This window comes from Dreissena polymorpha, chromosome 9, assembly GCF_020536995.1.
Source record: "Dreissena polymorpha isolate Duluth1 chromosome 9, UMN_Dpol_1.0, whole genome shotgun sequence".
In the NCBI taxonomy this organism is placed as follows: domain Eukaryota; kingdom Metazoa; phylum Mollusca; class Bivalvia; order Myida; family Dreissenidae; genus Dreissena; species Dreissena polymorpha.
This window is the reverse complement of record NC_068363.1, coordinates 92,481,837-92,503,677: the sequence shown is the minus strand read 5'-3', so window position 1 is coordinate 92,503,677 and position 21,841 is coordinate 92,481,837. Positions and strand designations below refer to the sequence as shown.

Below are 21,841 nucleotides of genomic sequence, written 5' to 3'. Positions count from 1 at the left end.
ACACGAGGCATGAAACGAACTATATGCTTTTTGCTGAAATAAAGTTTAAAACCGAAATCACCGTTATTTTCTGATTTTACATGAACTCGATATGGGTAAAGTCTGCCAATAGAACATTAAAACAAACCAGATTGTAGCGCCGTTAAATCTCGCATCGCCGTTATGGGTCGCAGGCTACGAGATATGTCGCAACTTTTACGTTAAATATCGCACGGAACGATACATGTCGCAAATCATACTCAGGTAATTTGTCGCAACTTTTACAATGAATGTCGCAAAAATTTTGATTGCCGAGATATGTTTCAACATAACGATAAATGTCGTACACCTTTGTTATTCGTGTTAAACATTAAAAATTGAAGTAAAGTGACTAAAACATTAAGGTTAGATCTAGATTACCCGACGCGGTTCTTTGGGCCGATTTCCACCAGAATTGTCAGTTTGTTCGAAACGGTCAGTGGTGGTCAGTATTGACCCAATCAATTCTTATATGTCTTGACTATGAATGTGGATTAGCACTAAAAGAAATGCAAAATAACAAAAGTCCAGGCTCTGATGGTATCACCATTGAGTTTTATAAAATATTTTGGAATGATATCAAAACACATTTAATTAATTCACTAAACTATTCATAAAATAATAAAAACTTAACTACGCTTCAAAAACAAGGTATAATATCACTCATTCCAAAACCTGGAAAAAACTTAGAATCCTTATCGAACTGGCGCCCAATTAGTTTACTAAACAATGATTATAAAATTGCAACTAAAAGTATAGCAAACAGAATTAAAAAATATTACCATCAATCATTTCAAAATCTCAATCTGGTTTCATAAAAGGACGTTACATTGGTGAAAACGTTCGTCTTATCCAAGAATGCATAAACTATTTCAACAATTCAAATAATCCTGGTCTAATATTCTTTGCAGACTTTGAAAAGGCATTTGATTCGCTTGATCACTCATTTATGTTCTCTTGCTTAGAAAATATGAACTTTGGTGAAAGTCTCATTCAACGGGTCAAACTATTCTATACCGATATTAACAGTATAATCATAAACAATGGCTTCTTTTCAAACAGTTTTAACATCGAACGTGGGGTTCGACAAGGATGTCCACTCTCATCATCGCTATTTATTATTTGCATCGAGTATCTATCACATCACATTCAATTAAATAAACACATAAAAGGCATATCACTAGAACCTGACGAAGAAATCAAACTGTCCCTATTTGCTGACGATGCAACTTATTTTTTAAACGACAATTACGATTCTTTCCATAACCTAATAGAGTCGTTAACCCTTTACGGAATGACATCGGGTCTTAAACTAAACAAAAGTAAATGTACTGTGCTACGAGTAGGTAAATTAAAACAAAGTAATGTCCAATATAAAAAAGAAATGAAATTTAATTGGACATCCGATGAAGCCACAACGTTAGGAATTACTTTCACAAATAATGAAAATGATACAGTTCTTAAAAACATACTTCCTAAATTACAGAATTTTAAAAACTGCTTAAAATCATGGCATCACCGTAAACTTACACTAATAGGAAAAAACACAGTATTGAAAACGTTTTCACTTCCTAAATTAATTTATGTATTAACAGTTCTCCCACATCCACAAAATGATGTTATTAACTATATAAAATCAGCAATATTTAATTTCATATGGGACGGTAAGCCTGATAAAATAAAACAAACTCAGTTAATTCAATCCGTAGAAAATGGAGGTATCCAATTAACGAACATTGACTCATTCTTGAAGGCAATCAAATGCAGCTGGGTTAAAAGATACCTAGATAATACCAATACGAGTAAATGGAAATCATTCTACCAGAAAATCCTAAAAAAATATGGTGACTCCTTACTCTTTGAATGTAACATCAGCAATACTATCTTACATGAAATTGCAAACGAAAACATATTTCTGTATGATGTTCTATCAGCATGGAGTGATGTCACTCATAAACTAGAAACCAAAACCAGCAGTAAAACTATTTAATGGAACAATAAAGACATAACTTCAAACAATAAGACGTTTTTCTATAAAGATTGGTTTGAACGAAGCATTAAATATATCGACCAATTATATGACTTCAGAATTAAGGATTTTTACTCTTTTGATGATATATGTTATATATACGGAATACCTTCAAATAATTTCCTGAAGTATTACACACTAATCAAAAGCATACCCATACATATTAAATCTGAAATCAATACAAATAATACACCATGTACTCAAACAAAATTCGTAGAAAACATACTTGGAAGAAAAAACAAAACAAATAAAATATTGTACACACTACAAATTAAAAACCCTACAGAAAACTCCAAAACCCAAAATAAATGGCAAGTCCTTTTCGGAGAACATGAACTTAATTGGAAACACATATTTACCATGCCATATAAAGCAACTGTTGAAAGCACACTGAGAAATTTCCAATATAAATACATCCATAGAATTATAGCTACAAATAAATATCTCTTTAAATGCAAATTATCTAATTCAAATCTGTGTGATTTCTGCAGTGAAAACATCGAAACTATAGAACATCTTTTTTGGGAGTGCAAACAAATCCAGCCTATTTGGAATCAATTAGCATCTTTTCTTGAACAACAGCAACTAAACGTTAAACTATCTTTCTTAAATGTAAGTTTCGGAATTAACTCATTGAAATCAATAGACTGTAATAATATTGTGAATTTTATTCTTATAGTGATGAAAAATTGTATCTTTATTATGAAGTACAAAAAACAAGTACCAAATTTTAATTGTTTTGTCCATAGTCTTAAACTAAAAATCCAGATTGAGAAAGAAATAGCCCTCAGTAATGACAGATTACAAATCTTTGAACAAAAATGGAATCGGATTAAATTCTCATAACGTTTGTCCACTTATATACATTTCACTCTAATGTTAGTTTATCTTTCTAAAATATATATTTATTTATTTTTCTCAATCGTTATAAGATCATTGTGAATGTTCAACAAAACACACAAGTCCAGTATGCTTTCTTCCGACTTTATACAACTCATCATTCTTCATAACTATTCTTCAGTTGTTCTTTTCTTTTCTCTTTAAAAAAATTATATATTAGCATATCTTGTATAACATGTCTGAATTTATTGCTTTGTACAATCACTATGTTGTATGATCATATACATGTATACATTGTATGTATTATATTGAATAAAAAAAAATTATTTCTGGAATTTAAAAATCTAATCTTGTTAGCGTCACATGGATATCGATTATAAATTCGTTTACATTCATAAAAAAAAAATGTCTTGACTCGAGTAGCCAGTTGTTGATTTCCCTGTTCTAAGTGGACTGCTGTTACAAAGATTGGCCAAAGGTTGTAAGATGTGATAAATTTGTAAGATTATTACAGCAACACAAATAACGATAAAATTGTATTAAATATTATTATATGTTAGTAACATGACTGTAACCAGTAGATTATACGTTATATAAACAATACGTAATGTCTGTATTACATTAAAAACAAGGTACAATATTGATAAAATATGATTCAAGATATGAAAGTCTATTGCAAGGAAAATCAACACGACACAAAATAACGAAAAATTAATTTTTATTTTACACTAAATTGAAAAACAACAAATAACTTCATGTTTCTACATATTGCAAGCAATAAGTAGTAAATGAATCCAATAATTACGTAAACAATAAATGTAGACATTATAATCATTTTTAAATAAAATACTGTAAAATAAAAATAAAATGTCCGTGTTGATATGACAAAAACAATTAGTCATTCTTCGTGGATAAATGCATTAATATATATAGAAATAACACGAACTATTTAATTACTGTATTTCCAAAAAACATCGTTTTATGAAAAGCTGTAAAAATAATCGGATTGGTAACACGTAGTGTGTATTCAGATGTAATGTTTTAAGTATATCCATTACTGCAGCTGATCATATAACGCTATGGCATTAATTCCGCAGTTGCCGTCGATACCATATGCCTTCCACCGTGCACCAGCCGCATAAAGTAGATACACGCAGAAATAGCCACACATTTTACCACGAGGAATGCCTTTTAAGTTGACGATTCGCCTAGACCAGTACACTGCCAGAGCCAGATATTGCGATAATCTTTGGAACACTGATGGGCGCTAAAGCAACGTTACCGAACCAACCAGGGCATAGATACACTCTTGGAGGCGGTGTCTTACATACTAAATCTCTAAACATCCTTTTTACCCGTTAGAGGGAGTATCATGACAAAGGGATTAGTTTTAGAACAATATCACCCTCTGGTAAGTGTCCAAGTATTATTAGAGAGTAAGGGCTAGACAGACATGAACTCCTAACCGGACTTATCAATGTAGTGGCACTATCCCTAGTCGACACTATAAAAATCTGCATATTATACAGCTGCGACATCGTTTGCAATGTTATTTTATCACCGTATTCATATTCTGTAGAAATCTGCGACAAATAATATCGGGGTTGCAAAAGTATTGAGTTCCACCAGTTTGCCCCTAAAATCCTATTGCAAAGTACGGGTGTTTGCCTCAAAAAGGTTACTTCCTCTTGTCTAAGCGTTTCTTCCGACCTATGTATTCCATAGCGGCGTAGGTAATAAAAAACGGCTGCAAACTGACAGTTTCCGTTCCCAATAGGGTGCATTATGACGGGCAATCCGATACGATTTTGTTGTAGGTTTGCAATACTGTTTTCGATGTAACCGTTGCTTGTTGGATGCACCAGTTGATGTTCACGAATATTGTGTGAGGTTGCTAACGTTGTACCGTTTTTCTTCCGAACAGGCAGAATGTCCTGCTCGAGCAGATTCTGGGACACGATATTTAATTGTGTAGATGTTTATTTTTAAAGATCGCGTCTGTACCACCCCATCTACTGCCCATATTCTCCTATTTTACAAACATTTTGTCTTTGAGCGTAACGGCACTGAGTCTCCAATAATATAAATCGGTGTGTTGTTTGCCTTCTCTTGAGCTCTGTCGTTTCGCCTATTACACTTTAGTGGTGCGCCTTTTGCGGCATCTCTTAGTTTCTTTGTTAGCAGTTTGCGATTTAGGTTTGCATTGTCATTATAAGAATCCCGTCCATAGTAAAGTTCATGTGGTGACTTCCATGCTAGACATTCTTTTGGGTCATGGTTTAATATACGTTGATACTCTGGTAGCTGTTTTGCCCAATTTATACCAAAGCTATCCGCATGCGTCAAATCGTATGCCAGCTTTGTCTTCAATGTTTATGCATCCTTTCAACTTTCCCCTGTCTTTGGGGGTGATAAGGGCGACTTTTGATATTCTTTATATTGAGAACTTTCAACAACCGTTTTACTTCCCCATCGAACTCACGTCCTCTGGCATGCTGAATTAGTTTTGGTTTACCAATTTCTGCAAATATACGACTCAAATGTTTAGTGATTATATCGGCTGATTTGCAAAGTATAGTTCGTAACCACACACACCGACTAAATACATCCATTACGCTAAGAATGAATTTACACTTTTTGTTATTGTATATAACTGCATGTCTATGCATATCAACCAGATCGATTTAAAGTATATCGTAAACAGAACTGCTGCACACATGCTTTAGAGAGGGGCTTTGTTCGAAAACTTCGCGATTGCCTTCTGATAATTTGGCAGTTTAGAAATAACTTGCTTTATCTTTGCCTCTGAAACTCAAGTATATCTTCGTTTTAACTGATGATATATTTTTCTCACACCAATGCCCTTACTTTTATGGTAACTATTACTTTGCTGCATTTTGATTCACACAAAAGCTCTTTTCCCTTATAGTACAGTCAATTATTTTAAATCGAATAAAAACTCCTATACTCTGTATCAGACATTATCCCGCACGTCCGCCAGCCCTTTGCTAGCGCCATCAAATTCGGCAACAGCAAACATATCAACCTGAAATGCAGCATTAATAATATGTTAGTTAACAACAATAAACTAAAACTCTGTTATAGCTCGCGATACGTTAATTGGCGACGAACGACGACGGCTTTTGATTTTAGTTAATGGATGTCGCAAATTTTCCGCCAGAAAATTGAATAATATATGCGTTTCAAATAATTAAAATATACTTCGCCAACGAAAACTTATATTTCACGGTGAAATAGGCAGGCGATGCAAAAACGATCCTTTTCTGAATTTAAGATTTCTCATTTTCGCATGTAAACTTTTTAGAGTATGTTGAAACCAAAAAAGAAATATATAATGTAATCGGTCCTGGTTTCGATGTTTTAAGGAAATTACTAGTTGCAACAATCATACGTTTTGTTCGGTACATATTCTTTTCATGTTAAATATTTTTATAATATCAATTAAACGATTTAGTAAATAGACGGCATTTTTGTATCATTAGAATATTTCGTTAAAATAATTTTGGCAACGTCTTTAAGTTACAAAAACATGAGCAACCAATAATATTGCACCCGTGTCTTACCTTTTGAATAAACTAAATGTTCGCCTCAGACAACAACAAGTAATTGATTGCGTCATTGTTTTTTTTATTTTTTGTAATTCCAGGCCTTTCAAAATTAAAATGTATTTTTAGCATTAAAAAATACTTTAAAAAGTCAAAATTCACCAAAAAGGCCATGCAAATGACGTTTACTTTAGGTATATGACTTTTTATGAAATCAGGGTATATAAAGGTTAGCTACAGTTACCATGGTTTAATCACGCTAGCAATCGTGTCATACTAAAATCAAACATACAATAATATTTACCTCAAAATCAGCATCGCTGTCTTCATCCAATCAAATTGTAATCGCGAATCGTGTTCGCATCTAGAAGCAAACACCAATTGTCTAAAATATCAACCGGATGGATGATCTAATTTTGCTGCCAATTTTTTTTTAATAAATGGAATCGTCTCTTCAAAATGATTGTTAGCAATAAGACCTTCGTACTGTGATGCCTATGTTGTGACATCAAAGCAGGTGTGGATTCAGGGTTTTTGAATGGGGGTTTGTGGGTTAAGTTTTACAGGTGGGAGATACTTTAGTGAAAAATTGACAACACTAAAACGGTTGATATTAGCTTATTATATCCATTTCCACGAGCCGCAAATATTTTATTTTATTTATTTATTTATTTATTTATTTATTTTATTTTTTTTTTGGGGGGGGGGGTAAAGCAATTATTGGCATTCGATTTTAAGGTCCAAAATATGAACATTTTAATAAAAAAATCTTGGCTTATTTTAGGAGCGGGGACCCACGCCGCTTCGCCCTCCGAAATCCTCCAAAACGACACAGTTGTTTCACCAATGGGAATATTGGAAAATAATCTGTGAAATTAACATAAATGGAATTCAGAAAAATGACTTATTTTCCGATTTCTATGAAGAACTGTCGTTTGTATCTTATTGTTGTCAATATCAACAGTAATGTATGTGACGCTAAAGAGACCTTTTTCAGCTACTGAACATATCGCCGTACAAGAATATTGAATTGACACAGACCCTAGTGCAAACCTTTCTTCGATATAGGTAGGAAAAATCGGATAGCGTGTTCAGTTGACTGGTAATTACGACCGACACGGAGTCCCTACTATCATTTCGGCCTGATTTCTGATGTTGGGTGTAAAGCCGTTCACAGACTAAAGTGAGCTGTATTCGGTGATAATTTGATTATGGGTTTAGTGTCTGATGCATTGCGCAGCTGTATCCGAACGACGAAGAGAACCCGTTATTCCTGGCAGTTTTTATAGAAAGGCCCCATAATTAGCTAAAGAGCTGAGCACAGAGGTTGATACCAGAGGTCCTGTAGCGATCCTGGATCGATGATTTTATCCAAGAATATTCGCCTTCTATCGATTGATATTGATCTATTGATTCAAAGATGGCAAAGCTTACAGTCTCAAGCAGTAATACCGAGGAACTCACATGTTGTTCTACCCAGACAGTTGCTGTAAGATTGACCTTATATAACCAAACTTGTCGAAACGGCCTTAAACCAAAAGCAAAACCTCTCGGGCACCTCGCTCTTCACGATTTTCGACAAATTTAAAACACGGATATTTGTCATTTTTGACTACAACTTAACGTGTTTAGTCGAAAATGAATAAATATGACAGCTTCGGTCCATCTTCACCGTAGCTGACACTTATGGACAATATTGACCACAACTGACCGTTTCGGACAATACTAACTAAAACTGACCATTCTGGTGGAAGTCGGCCCAAAGAATCTCGTCGGGTAATCTAGATCTAACCTTAAAGTTTAAGTCAGTTTTACTTCAACTTTTTATTTGTAACATCACTTACAAAGCTGTTCGACATTATCGTTAATGTTGCAACTTTTATCGGTAGTTGAAATTTTTGCGACATTTATTGTTAAAGTTGCGACAAATATCGTGAGTAGGATTTGCTACATTTATCGTTCCTTGCGACATTTATCGTCAACAATGCGAAAAATCTCGTAGCATACGACATATAACGGCGATGCGACATTTAACGGCGCTACACAGATGCACTACATTCCGTTTCATTTAATACGTAAAATGAAAATTGTCAATGCAACGAAAACAGTAATTGCAGTTTTTTAACAGATAGGGTGTCGGAAGACGCCCCATTAGTTTACCGAGGCAACTTAGTAGGGAAATAGGGCGGTAGTTGGAGGGTAAAGAAGGATCTGATTTTTTAAAGATGGGCGCGACGGAAAAGTGGCGGAATTAGCTACTCACCACCAAGACTGGCAGTGTTGTGACAGGTCCGCAACCAAACTCAACATGCGCAAGGAGTGGGAAGCATGTCTTGAAACTTGAAACTTGCTTATTTGATGAAACGCCTATTTAAGTAATTATATTCAATGGTGTTGTACAAAACATATATATGTAATTGATACATATAGATTGATTGATACTTTTGTGAAGCATTAATTAAAGGATATTTAATCTTAAATTGTGTGATATAAATAAAAATGCTGTAAGAAACTTAAGCAATTAAACAATCCCGGCTACAGTATTCAAAACACAGTAAACGTTTAATATTATGTAATAAATTGATAAAACTACGGTTAAGACAATAATTGTAATGCTATTATGAGCAAATTTTTTGGGAACATAAAGACACTGTTTTTCTTAAACTGAAAGGATATGTAAAAGTATATTTCTGCACTCTGGCTGTCGAATTCCGAAGCAACCGGTCACCTGTCACCCTAACGGACACTTCTTTTAGGTTTTAACCTTATTTGAACTATTGTGACTATACGTCACAAATAGACTGACCAAGTGTGACTAAAAGACACAACTTGAAGGTTATATTACAGTGTGACTTTAAGACACAAAAACACTGCTATACTACCACCATGTGAGTTAAAGACTGGAGAAATCAAACCCCGTCAGGACAACCTTCGAACTCGTAAATTATCATAACTTATAATAAATCTATAACGCCGACTATTTTTAAAATCACAGGTTTTCAAATACAAATAGGTTGTTATAGTCTATGAAGAGAAATGTTTACAAATTCCTTTTGAAAATGTCTATTGAGACTGAAGTTCGGATACTTGATGGTAGGTCATTCAACAGTTTCGGACCAACAACTCCGAAACTACTGTCCATAAAAGTTTTTCTCTTTAACATCATAACATCCGTCATACGAGACTGTAGATCGTAGGTTACGTGCTGGTACTTTTTCTGTTCAAAGTTCTGTGAGGTTTTTTGGCGCGTGACCAACATACCAATTATACACGAAGGTCAGTAATTTGAATGTTATTCTGGCCTTTACTGGTAGCCAGTGTAGAACATACAAAGCATCTTTTGAACTGACATATTTCTGTCGGCCGAGTTCCAATTTGGCACACATGTTGGTTACGTTGCATTTTGTTTATTTCGCATATTGAGCTGTTCTATACAAGATGATATTACAATAACCAAGAAGGGATATTAACATTATTTTAAGGTAGTTGTACATGGCTGTACGGCACTTAATTTTGAAGTGTTCTTTACAATTCAGTGTTTCATCAAAATATGCACCCAAATACCGTATGCATTTTTCTGCTTTAAACGTGTCACCAGCAATATCTATTTCATTAGATTGACATTTATTTAATTGGGTTCTACTACCGAACATGACGAATTCCGTTCTCTATAAATGGCATAGAATCTCTTTGTGTCGAGTTATCAACAGGTAAACACATATTATTGTTGGGAGGCATTTACCGTCCTCCGGACGCAAACAATTACCACTGGACGTTAATAGAACATAACATTGATCAAGCTTTTTCAATCTATTACGATAATATCATCATCACTGGATACGTTAATATGAACGTCCTCAGCCAATCCCCAAATAACATCATAAACCTTATGACATCATAAAACGCTGAACAACTTATCTCCTCACCAACTCACATCACAGAACACTCTCGCTCACTTATCGATCTAATTGTTGTTAAAAATATATTGCATACTATCCAGCTTTATTGCAGACCCTTTTATTCCAAACTTAACTCGTTTTCACTGTCCAGTAGTGGTAGTTCTTCATTTTCATAAGCCCAGAACAGCTCCATTCAAACGACGTATATGGGTCTACGACAGAGGAAACTATGATGATTACAGAGCCGGCCTACGGACGACGGACTGGAAAAGCCTTTTCGACAACGACGACCTAGATGATATTACCGAGAAAATAACAGACACAATCCTATCAATAGCATCCCAAAATATCCCAAACAAAATTAACACAATAAGACCTCATGCTATTTCATGGATGTCAAACCTGATTAGAACTCTTAAAAAAAGGCAAAAACTTCATAAAAAAGTCAAATACGCCAGAAGCATGGTCAAAGGTTTAAACACGCACGAAATGTAGTCACTGAACATATACGTCAGGCAAAACAAAACTATAAAAATAAATTACTTGAGAAATAAAATCAACCTAACACATCTCCTAAAACATTATTTAAAACAACTAAACAACTAACAAACATAACACAATCGAAAACAATACCAACATTATACGACCACAATCACGAGGCAACTGCTGACGATGACAAAGTCGATCTTCTCAACAACTACTTTACCTCTCAGTCAACTGTCGACGATCGAGATCACTATCCTCCACCAAAAAATCGTGTTACGGAATCCTCTTTGAGAAGGCATCACCATTACGACCCAAGACGTTCAAGACGCTAGTTCTCTTCTTGACCCAAGCAAGGCAAGTGGCCCAGACATGGTCAGTCCTATGCTTCTAAAAGAAGGCTTACATGCACTTTCTATACCCCTTTCAACATTTTACAATAATGCTCATGCAGAATTCGCATTTCCATGATTCTTGGAAGCTTGCAAACGTTGCGCCCATCTTCAAAAAATCAGATCCTTCTTAACCCTCCAACTACCGCCCAATTTCCCTACTAAGTTGCCTCGGTAAACTTATGGAGCGCTGCATACAAAAATACATATATACTCGTAATTACCTAACGACAAATAATCTAATAACCCCTTACCAATCTGACTTTATCAAAGGCGACTCGACCGTTAATCAACGTACATGTCTTTACAACGACATATGTCAGGCGATGGACGAGGGCAATGAAGTACGTGCTGTACTCTGCGATATTTCAAAAGCTTTCGACCGAGTCTGGCATTGTGGTCTGATAAAAAAACTTTCGTCTTTTGAAATATGTGACTCTCTACTTTACTATATTATGTCTTACCTGTCAACTCGCAAACAACGCGTTGTGTATGCAAATTCTACATCATCCTGGCGCCATATACAGGCGTCCCTCAAGGCTCCGTCCTTGTCCCCTTATTCTTTCTCGCCTATATTAACGATATCGTATCTGCTGTTTACTCAAACATCATGCTCTTTTCCGACGACACCAGTCTCTAAACTGTTGTAGAAGATCCGATAACTACATCAACTACGCTAAACAACGACCTTGCATCCATACATTACGTGGTCCCGGTCTTGGCTTGTATCGTTTAACCCTGTGAAAACTGAATCTATTATTTTCAGCAGAAAAAGGCGTAAACCACAACACCCACCTTTAATAATGAATTCTCTATATATCGAAGAAGTTGACACCCACAAGCACCTGAATCTTACCCTTTCCTCTGACGCAAAATGGAACGCACATATCTCAATTACTCTGACAAAAGCTTGGCGACTTATCGGTATGCTTAGGTCGCAAAAATTCTTCCTAAACCACACATGTCTCGAAAAAATAATTTTTTCACTTATCCGCCCTACACTGAAATACTCCGATGTTGTCTGGGACAACAGTAGCGAATACCTAAAGCAAGAACTTGAATCTGTTCAAGTGGAAGCTGTCCGTATATGTACAGGTGCAACAAAATATTGCAACATCCAAAAGCTACTGAACGACATCAAATGTGATACAGTCTCGGAAAGAAGGAAGCAACATCGCCTACTTCTTTTTACAAAATGGCACATAGATTATAACCACCCTACATGTCAGATCTAATTCTACATATTAATCAAACCCAATCAGACGGATACAACTTAAGACACATTCACCATGCCAGAGCACGCACGCAAGCATATAGTTTATCTTTCTTACCCGAAACAATACGTGAGTGGAATCAACTGCACATAACAATACAAAATTCACCAGACGTACAATCATTCAAAAACGCGCTAAATAAAGCTAAAAAGGAATCCTCACCTCTTTTTTACTGCGGTTCACGAACTGGACAAATCCTACACACGTCTTCGACTCGACTGAAGCGGTTTGAACCACGATTTATACAGAGGGTCTCTAGTAAACTCCCACTGATGTTTCTGTGGAACTTAAGAAGCAATCGAACACTTTCTCTTAAGATGTCCACATTAAACAAACCTCAGAACCCACTGCTTTGCCGATATACGGTGCCCTATTACTACATATAATCTCTTAAATGGCGTTGATCGATTCTCTCTAGCAGAAAACAACTTCTGTTCCGCGCTGTACAGCGATATTTCATAGCAATGAAACGTTTTGCGACATACGTGTAAACGGCTCTCTCCTGCTCTACAACAGACCGTGTACCAAGTTATCATATAAAATGACGTTTTTGTCTTGTTTGTTTTTTGCCTTCCATTTTAAATACTTCTCTTAGATAATGTCTTCTCCAGCCCTTTTAACATGTAATCTAAACACTTACAGTTCGACTTCTGACCACAATCATTACAGTCGCAACTCAACACAAACAAAAAGGAATTTATATAAGTGTCACATCGACCTTGTTATCCAATCCAAAGCACATTTACTTTTGGTATATGTATATTTCGAATTATGTTTACATGTGTACCGGTACATTTTTACATGCACCATTTGCTTGAAATAAAGTTTAAACTAACAGAATGACAGTTCAATGTAAGGCAAGATATTTTTGCATTTAGACCTTTGAGTGTATTGCATGTCTTTGGGCATGAGAGGTTGTTTAAGTTTGCACCTGAAATGTTTTGTGTGCTGTGTCTTTTTGAAGACGTTACTGTTGGAAATTGTGATGGTAAACGTTGTAGATTAATTAAAATTACTCCACTATTTGTGCCCCATAGACGTAACTCTTGATTACTACCACCTCGGGCACCTCTATTTTTCAAAAGATTGTAATGCTTTAAAACGGTTAACGTTCCTTTGTTTTGAATTGTATGATTTCTTGATACTGCAGATATATCCAGTAAGTATTCTCTATTATATCTTATCAGACGCATTGTGATTGTAAGTATGTTAAACCGTTGAGAAAGTGTTATCACATGAAAATTTTTAATCCGTTGAGAAAGTGTTCACCACTGGTAAAATATTATTCCGTTTATAAGATATTCCCAAAATATTTACACCGATCAAATCGTTTCTACTAACATATCTTTTTTAGCTCGGCCGTTTTAGGAGAAAACCCGATGTATTGCCATAGCCAGCACGTCGTCCGCCGTCCGCCGTCAGCCGTCCGCCGTAGGCGTCGTGCTAAAACCTTAACATTGGCTCTAAAATCAAAGTACTTCCACCAAAAACTTTGAAACTTCATATGTAGATGCACCTTGATGAGTTCTACACGCCACACCCATTTTTGGGTCACTAGGTCAAAGGTAAAGGTCACTGTGACCTCAAATATATAACTTTAACATAGGCTCTAAAGTCAAAGTGCTTCCACCAACAATTTTGAAACTTTATATGTAGATGCACCTTGATGAGTTCTACACGCCACACCCATTTTTGGATCACAAGGTCAAAGGTCAAGGTCACTGTGACCTCTAATATAAAACTTTAACATAGGCTCTAAAATCAAAGTGCTTCCACCTACAACTTTGAAACTTCATATGTAGATGCACCTTGATGAGTTCTACACGCCACATCCATTTTTGGGTCATTAGGTCAAAGGTCAAGGTCACTGTGACCTCGAAAAAAAGATCTGACAAGCTTTCGCAGCCGAGCGTGGCACCCGTTATGCGGTGCTCTTGTTTAAATTAAAGTATTGCATCCGTCAAACATTAATGAATATCACTGACAAAAACCAGATTTATCCTGTCACTGGTATTCTCAAAACAATCTCAAATATTAGAGCACACATTTTTGGTAGCCTACACTTTGGCAAACCATACAACAGCTGTCATATTTTGCTATTTATTGAATGTTTTTTCCAGCATTTTATCGTGCCTTGCTATTAAAATGCAATAAAATATCGAATAAAAACTGTAAATAACATACTTTATATCGCACTTATTTCGAAACACTCCTATAATTATAATCTCTTGAGAACGACTCAAAATATCAACTAGAAATATCGTAAGTTTTCTCGGAAAACATTTTCTATATAGTTTCATGAACACCATTCATCCACGACGCTCTGACATTAGGACGTGGTTTTCTTGAGGTACAGAATTTTCTTCACATAATATTCGTTAAATTCGACAATCTCATAGAGAAAAAAAAACACAACATATTCGCTCTAATGTTTTATTGAACATGTTTGCATTGAGGCACTTTGTTGTTTGTCGACCGTTAAATCATGTATGTAATTGATCACCATCTCATACCGGACGTGTAGCACGTGTGTTGAACAAGGATCCAATTACACATAGCGAACGTTTGCTTTGAAATCAAAATTATCAGATCCAAACAATTGTGTGAGGGGTCTAAAGTCACGACCTGCAACCCTGTTTAAATTACTTGAACATCAAAGGGTCCATATTTAGGGTCCACCGGCATTAAGCAAATATGGGTTCGCAACGGTAATCTGTCATCAGAACTATGAGGTAATAACAAGATGATATATTTATTTATATTTGAATATATTAATTAATCGATTGATAATTATTCAAGAAATCTAGAAAATTGTATAATGGTGTTAGAGGTGCTTGAAGTATTTGGTCGCGTCGCCAGTATATACCGGGTTGTAGTTCTTTCAATGGGGTAGACTACATCGGTACATTCATCATTATGCAGCCTGTCAGGAAATGCAACGCGCCATTCGTTTTTAACATAATTTTCAAATGAAACGCGTTCTGAAAAAAACTGGGCTTAATGCATGTGCTTAAAGTGTCATCCCAGATTAGCCGGTGCAGTCCGCACAGGCTAATCTGGGATGATTTTTTCCATTTTTATGGTAATTTTAGTTTCAAGGAAGTCCCTCCTTACTGAAAATCAAGTTTGGGCGGAAAGTGTCGTGCCTGATTAGCCTGTGCGGACCGCACAGGTTAATCTGGGACGACACTCATCTTTACGCACATGCATTAAGCCCAGTTTTCTCAGAACAAGGCTCAAATAATCCAAATGAACCCATACAATGTATATGAACACTTGGAAACCCGGACTAAATGCACAGTTCACACAGACTAATTAACGACGACACTTTAATCTTTTATTGAATTTTTGTTTCAATAAAAGAATATATATAATTGAATTGAGTTCAAGCGTTTATCTTAATTCGATCGAACAGCTGTTTCGCAGATGTTTCATAAAAGTTCAATCCTAAATAATGCATCCATCCATCTTCTGTGTGGCAGATATTAGCCAAAACTTCATAACAACATACCATTTTACCTTACATATGTGTAACTCAATAGCTAATTCACAGCCATGTTGGAGAGTTTTACTAAAATTTCACGCGTATATACATGACATCGCTTAAACGGTACTGTTGCATGTTTCGTCCATTAGATCAAACTTAAATTAAAATATAAAATAAGCACTAAAGAAATCCTGATACTTCAAATACAAAAAATGTATATCATGAAAGCCATAATAAGAATACTTCCCGTTTGAGATTGATACATTTCAAGCATTTTTGCCACCGTAAATATTTTTTAAGTTTTAACATCCCTTTGCATGGGAACAAAGCGAAGCAATCTCTTATTCATATCTTCTTTCACTTTTATTTCATTTAAATAACAAGACATAGTAAAATGCTGGAAAAAAACATTCAATAAATAGCAAAACATGACAGAGATAAACAACCGTTACGCATAAACATGATGCACAAAGTATTTGCATAATGCATACAAAATGCAAATTGGTATTATAGTCACACCTGCAAGATACTTTGAAATCGTGTCGCTTTTCATATGAATGTATATCAAATGACAGCGTCCTGCATGGAAAAGGAGTACGTGATTATGAGTTGCTGAAAATGAAATACGCAATACTTAAGTCATTGGTGGTATTTAGATGACAAACACATGTGTGTTAGGACTGAACATTTTTACAGCTATGACAGATACCCATTACGTTGAATGTATATTTCGCAGTTTCCCCGTAGGGAAGCATTAAAGACGAACCAACTTTAAAAGTGCATGTTTGAGTCTTAACAGGGTTTAGTGCAAAATTCTTTTAGCGTAGAACTTTGTATTCACTTCAAAAGTCAGTCAACGAATACTTTGCATGTATTTATGTTTTTAAACTTAACCCTTAAAGCGCTGGAGCTGAATTTTAAAGGCCTTTGCAAACAGTTTGGATCCAGATGAGACGCCACAGAACGTGGCGTCTCATCTGGATCCAAACTGTTTGCTATTCTGATAGTATTCTTTGAAAAAAATGAAGAAAATGCTTATTTTACAAATTCAGCAGACGACATTTTAGCAGACGACAAATTTCCCAGCATGCAAAGGGTTAACATACGTATTATAAAAGTGCGTCTTAGTTTGTTCTATAACATCTGGTTAGATGCGATAAATTGTATGTCTTCGGAACTGTGATAGAATGAATGCTTCTCTGAAATACAATACCTTGTTTTTGTGATTTTATAATTCAAAAGGCGTATGTATTTTTTTAACTTATAGAAAAGCAGATCAGGTGTGTACGTTATTTGGCTTGTGAAGTTAAAAATAAGAAAGCGAATATAAAACAAAGTTAATAGAACCACACACGAAGGCATTTGAACAAGATCTAGGCGTGGGGCCAGTAAAAAATATTTTCTCTCGTGTTGTACCACAACTAAGATAACAAGTTAATAATTGCAACAATGGTACTTTTCACTAAATTTGATTATATAAATAAATGCGCAGTATCCTTGCGTACCATATTTACAATGAATAATGCGGATAAATATATCTGTATCAATACAACACAAGTATCCACTATCATTTGTACCCGGTAGTCAATATTAAGACACGTGTTAGATGATACGTTTTCTCATAAATCCATGACATGTGCAGATAATTTCTGGAAAAGGTAGGCCACAGTTTACTTTTAAGAGTAAATAATTAATATTTTATCTATGTGCAAAATCATGTCATAACTTTTTATCCATTGATTTTCTTAATGTCCTATCAAATGAATAACTCTTCACATGTGCCCTGGTTTTTCTCGTCGGGAATTTATCCAGAGCATCGAGCTCATACTTTATGTTGTCAGTATATTCAACTACCTCACGCATATGAGGCCGATCATTTGGGTCCATCTGCAGACAGTTTTCTATTAACGCGCGCGTTTTTACTGTGTAAATATTTACCGTTTGCTCTAAATTTAACATAACGTCCGGTTGAACTCTTTCCGTAAAGTCATAAAGTGTCATCTCCCGTTCCTTCGCAAATACTTTCGGCATGTCGTTATTGGTCAATTCAATTACAAGAAGTCCGAACGCATAAATGTCGGCTGTCGGTTTGTAGACGTCGCCCGTGAGCACTTCTGGTGCCAAATGCACGAAGTCTCCCGAGTAAATGGACTCTCGGTATGTTGGGAACACAGCTTTACGAGGTAGACAGGCACCCGTGAGTCGGACTTCACCGTCTTCGTCCACCTGTAAACACCCATTACATATGCATTAAAACGAACATGTCTGTTTACATATATTCTATCTTTATCTCCAACTTAACTAAACAATAACATTGTCGATTTTTTATGCTGACTGTAATTTACAGCAATTGGGTCAGAGTGTACTTGTTGAAGTCCATGTACATGATGTTTAAGTTTGTTGAAAAGACCAACTTTTCGAAGTTCTGAAAGCATTGAAAGCACACCGTCTCGCATGTATACACATAGTAATTAAGTATTATGACCATTATTTTTGTGTACTTAGCAAGTTCAGTTTACCGTGACTGTGTCTTGCGTGAGTTCCATGTGCACCATGCCTTTGTTGTGCAGATACTCCAGGCCGCTGGCGACCCCAAGCAGAACTTCTGGTATGAGCTCCCGCATGTTCAGGAACGTGGAGGCGAGAGTCTTCCGCAGGGAGCGCAGGTCGCCGTCGTACACGAAAGCCGGGCAGATAGCGTCTGCGTTATGGATTCCGAGGAACTCCGCTACACCCGTATCCTTCCATGTCAGACACCTAGTGCAAATGTACAAACTTGGTGTTATGTAACCGCCATTTTTATTTATGTTCTTACAAAAGAATTGATTAATATGTAAAATGCGTACAGACTCACCTTTTAGTTTTTGTCGTGAATGTATGCACAGAGGAATAGCTTAAATAGTTAATACAATTGTGTTTGTAATCAAAAGGCTGCTGTCGAAATGTAAAATTCCTGTGAGCACAAGCTAAGATGAACATGTAACAATTTGAACACATACCTCAGTCTAGCCACCTCGTTGAGTGTGCACTCAACGCCGGAAGACGGCAGGTACACTCGGATCCCTACTGGCCTCTCCACGCCGTTGCGCACCAGGACGCCACTGTACGTAACTGTCCAGAGTCCCCGGATGTCCCGTCGTTGCGAGGTGTCCAGCCCACCGGAACTAGAGCGCATGAACTCGCAGGCGTTAAAAGGCTTTTTACCATCCTCCGTCTGATCCCGCTGAATCTGAAGTTCACCTCTGGAGAAATCTTCTACTAAGATATAACCTTCGCCATATGTTCGTAAAGATTTACGAAGTTGCTCGATGCCTATCATCGTCTCGATGTACTCCGATTGGTGTTGCCGTTCTGACTCAAGACTGTCCTCAATGTGTCTTAGATAAAGCTGGTTTGAAAGAATCATATCCGGAATCCGTCTTTTAATAGCGTCTAGATAGTCGCGCGGTCTTTCCACTAAATAGTTCGCTATGACCAAAAGAGGCGCATCCGGGCCGTTTTGTGTAAGGCCAAGTTGACTATACATTATCTGAGAGTACTGTTTAGCCACTTTAACAGGGTTGTTTATGAAATCACTTACTTTTATTTTATTCGTGATGTGTTCCAAAACTGCTTTGAAAGGTTTGGTCACGCGAGCCGCCAGTTTTATTGGCAGTTTAGGTTCCGTTAATCTATACTTAAGTTTTATTGGCGTTAAATTGAGCAAGCTTTGTCTTCTAGACTTTGTCAAGGCCGATATTTCACCGTCTGAAGAGTTGGAGGACGAATCGCCACGTATTTCACTCTCAATTCCATCAAGCTCATCTTGCAGAATGTCAAGTTTTGCTTTCACCTCACATGCGATATCGCTCTCTATCCCGTCCACAATCTCCTCCTCGCGCTCCCAGATCTCGATGTATGTCATCAGCCTGTCGAAGAACGCTTCCTGGATCCGCGTTCGTATCCACTGCCAGTCTCCAAGGCCCCCGTCCACATCCGGCACGTCACGTGTCGACCAATTGGAAGTTAAGTACTCCATGCACTTCGGCGTCTTCACCACACTTTTCATTACCTCGTTCAGCTCTCTCGCCTTAGTGTCCACCTTGTCGTTCAGTTCCTGTAGAACCCATTGCGACTTCTTCTGGAGGTTCTGCAGCTTCTTCAACGTCACTTCCGACTTCTCGTTCAGGTCCATGTCCGTCATGTCAAGACGTTTCACGATCGTCCTCAGGTAGTGGTCCGACCGCTTGAGTACCGACTCTATCCATCTAAATAGTAAAGCTTATTATTATTTGATAAGGTTATTCCGGTATATAAGAAAGCAGAATGTATACTCAGCTCTTTTTTTTAAAGAAATACGCTGACCAAATGTTTGTTATTTCATAAAGAACACAGTAACGGCATGCACAACCAGACAATCAAAAGTATTTTAGTATACACAGAATATTGCTACCAAGTATGCAGTACTTTTACTTGTCTACGGACTTTAACGAACGCAAAAATTAACTTTGCCTAGCTCTGGGAAAACGGAACTAAATGCATATGCGTAGTGCAACCCGCCTTTCTTATCTGGGGCGACATTTTCCGTTTCATGATATTTTTCGTTTAAAGAAAGTCTTTTTATATTGAAAATCCAGTTAAGGCGGAGACTGTCGTCCCTAATCAGCCTGTGCGCTATGCATAGGCTACTATGGGGCAACAGTTTACGCACATTCATTAAGCATAGTTACCCAGAGATAGGCTCACTCACTTGTACGAACTCTTGACTCGTTTCTCCAGCGCGGATATGAATAGATCTTTGAGTGCGTCTAACAGCTGTTTGTAGTTGTCGTTGATGTAGTCTGTGTCCGCCTGCACGTCTCGCAGAGCTTTCTCGGTGGAGAAGAACACCACTTGTGACTCGTCAAAACTCGGCCAGCAAGCCGAAAGCTTTTCTGTGGAATATAGGTAGGATAAATTGTCGCATGGTTGTGTTATGTTTATTCCACAACAAGTTGGTATGCACTTTCTCGGGATTAGACCGAAAAAATTGAAGCGAGCGACAAAAATATTATGTTTTCAATGTTCGATATTTTAAATCAGAGTCGAGCGAAAAGCGCAGTTACGACAACAAAAACAGTTTGTTCTTATCAGTTGAACATTTCTTCCAAACGTATTCAAAGCTTAATCAATCACACATTATTAACTATGTAAGTTACTTTGCCTTTGTTGTACACGCATTCAAATGTGATAGAGATTGGTCAAATGTCACCCTGAATGGTTCGGTTTTTATTAACAGCATACAGCAAACAGTAATCGTCGCATAAAACACTTAGTATCATTCATATCCATTTATTCATACCATCCATGGCTTTTTCTACAAAATATATTTTAGAAGAGTATTATTAATAACATATATGTAGAGTATGGTCATGAAAAGCGCGTAAATAAATGGATGCGATAAGACCGCAGTTATCCAAAAAAAACAAATTCCGTTTTCTCCTAAAATATGTTATTATGTTTTAATGGCGGAAAATGGTGGGTGAAAATCTGATACGAGGAGACGATGTATCATAACCGCGACCGCCATCACCAGCAAAACCGACAACACAATCACCAGCACCCACATCATTGTGTCGACTTACCTATTGCGTTCTTCTTCACTTTCTCGAGTTCGTCTTTCGATACAAGATCGACGCGGTTGCAGACGAACAGGGCGGACTTGGGGTCAAAGGTTGTGTGGCGCCCCGTGAGGTCCGATCTTGATCTCTGCTGCTCTATCACGATCTTCAGAAGGTTCAGCAACTGAGGTGAATAAATTGTGGGTGAATTATATTTGCATATGGCTAAGCATCACTGACTTTACATTTATTATAATTATAATATTATCATCAT

The 21,841-nt window shown here is 36.6% G+C and overlaps 1 protein-coding gene across 2 annotated transcripts in view; it reads right to left on the bottom strand.

The window, feature by feature from the left end:
• Positions 1-16,348: 16,348 nt before the first annotated feature.
• LOC127844925 (uncharacterized) overlaps positions 16,349-21,841 on the bottom strand; it is a 41,109-nt gene continuing 35,616 nt past the window's right edge. For both annotated transcript variants that reach the window (XM_052375478.1, XM_052375477.1), the window contains exons 5-9: positions 21,592-21,751; positions 20,718-20,901; positions 18,988-20,235; positions 18,508-18,745; positions 16,349-18,214 (exon numbers count right to left, since the gene is read on the bottom strand). In XM_052375478.1, coding sequence (XP_052231438.1) covers positions 17,708-18,214; positions 18,508-18,745; positions 18,988-20,235; positions 20,718-20,901; positions 21,592-21,751 — 2,337 coding nt within the window. In that variant the 3' untranslated portion in view covers positions 16,349-17,707. The remainder of the gene's footprint in view (positions 18,215-18,507; positions 18,746-18,987; positions 20,236-20,717; positions 20,902-21,591; positions 21,752-21,841) is intronic.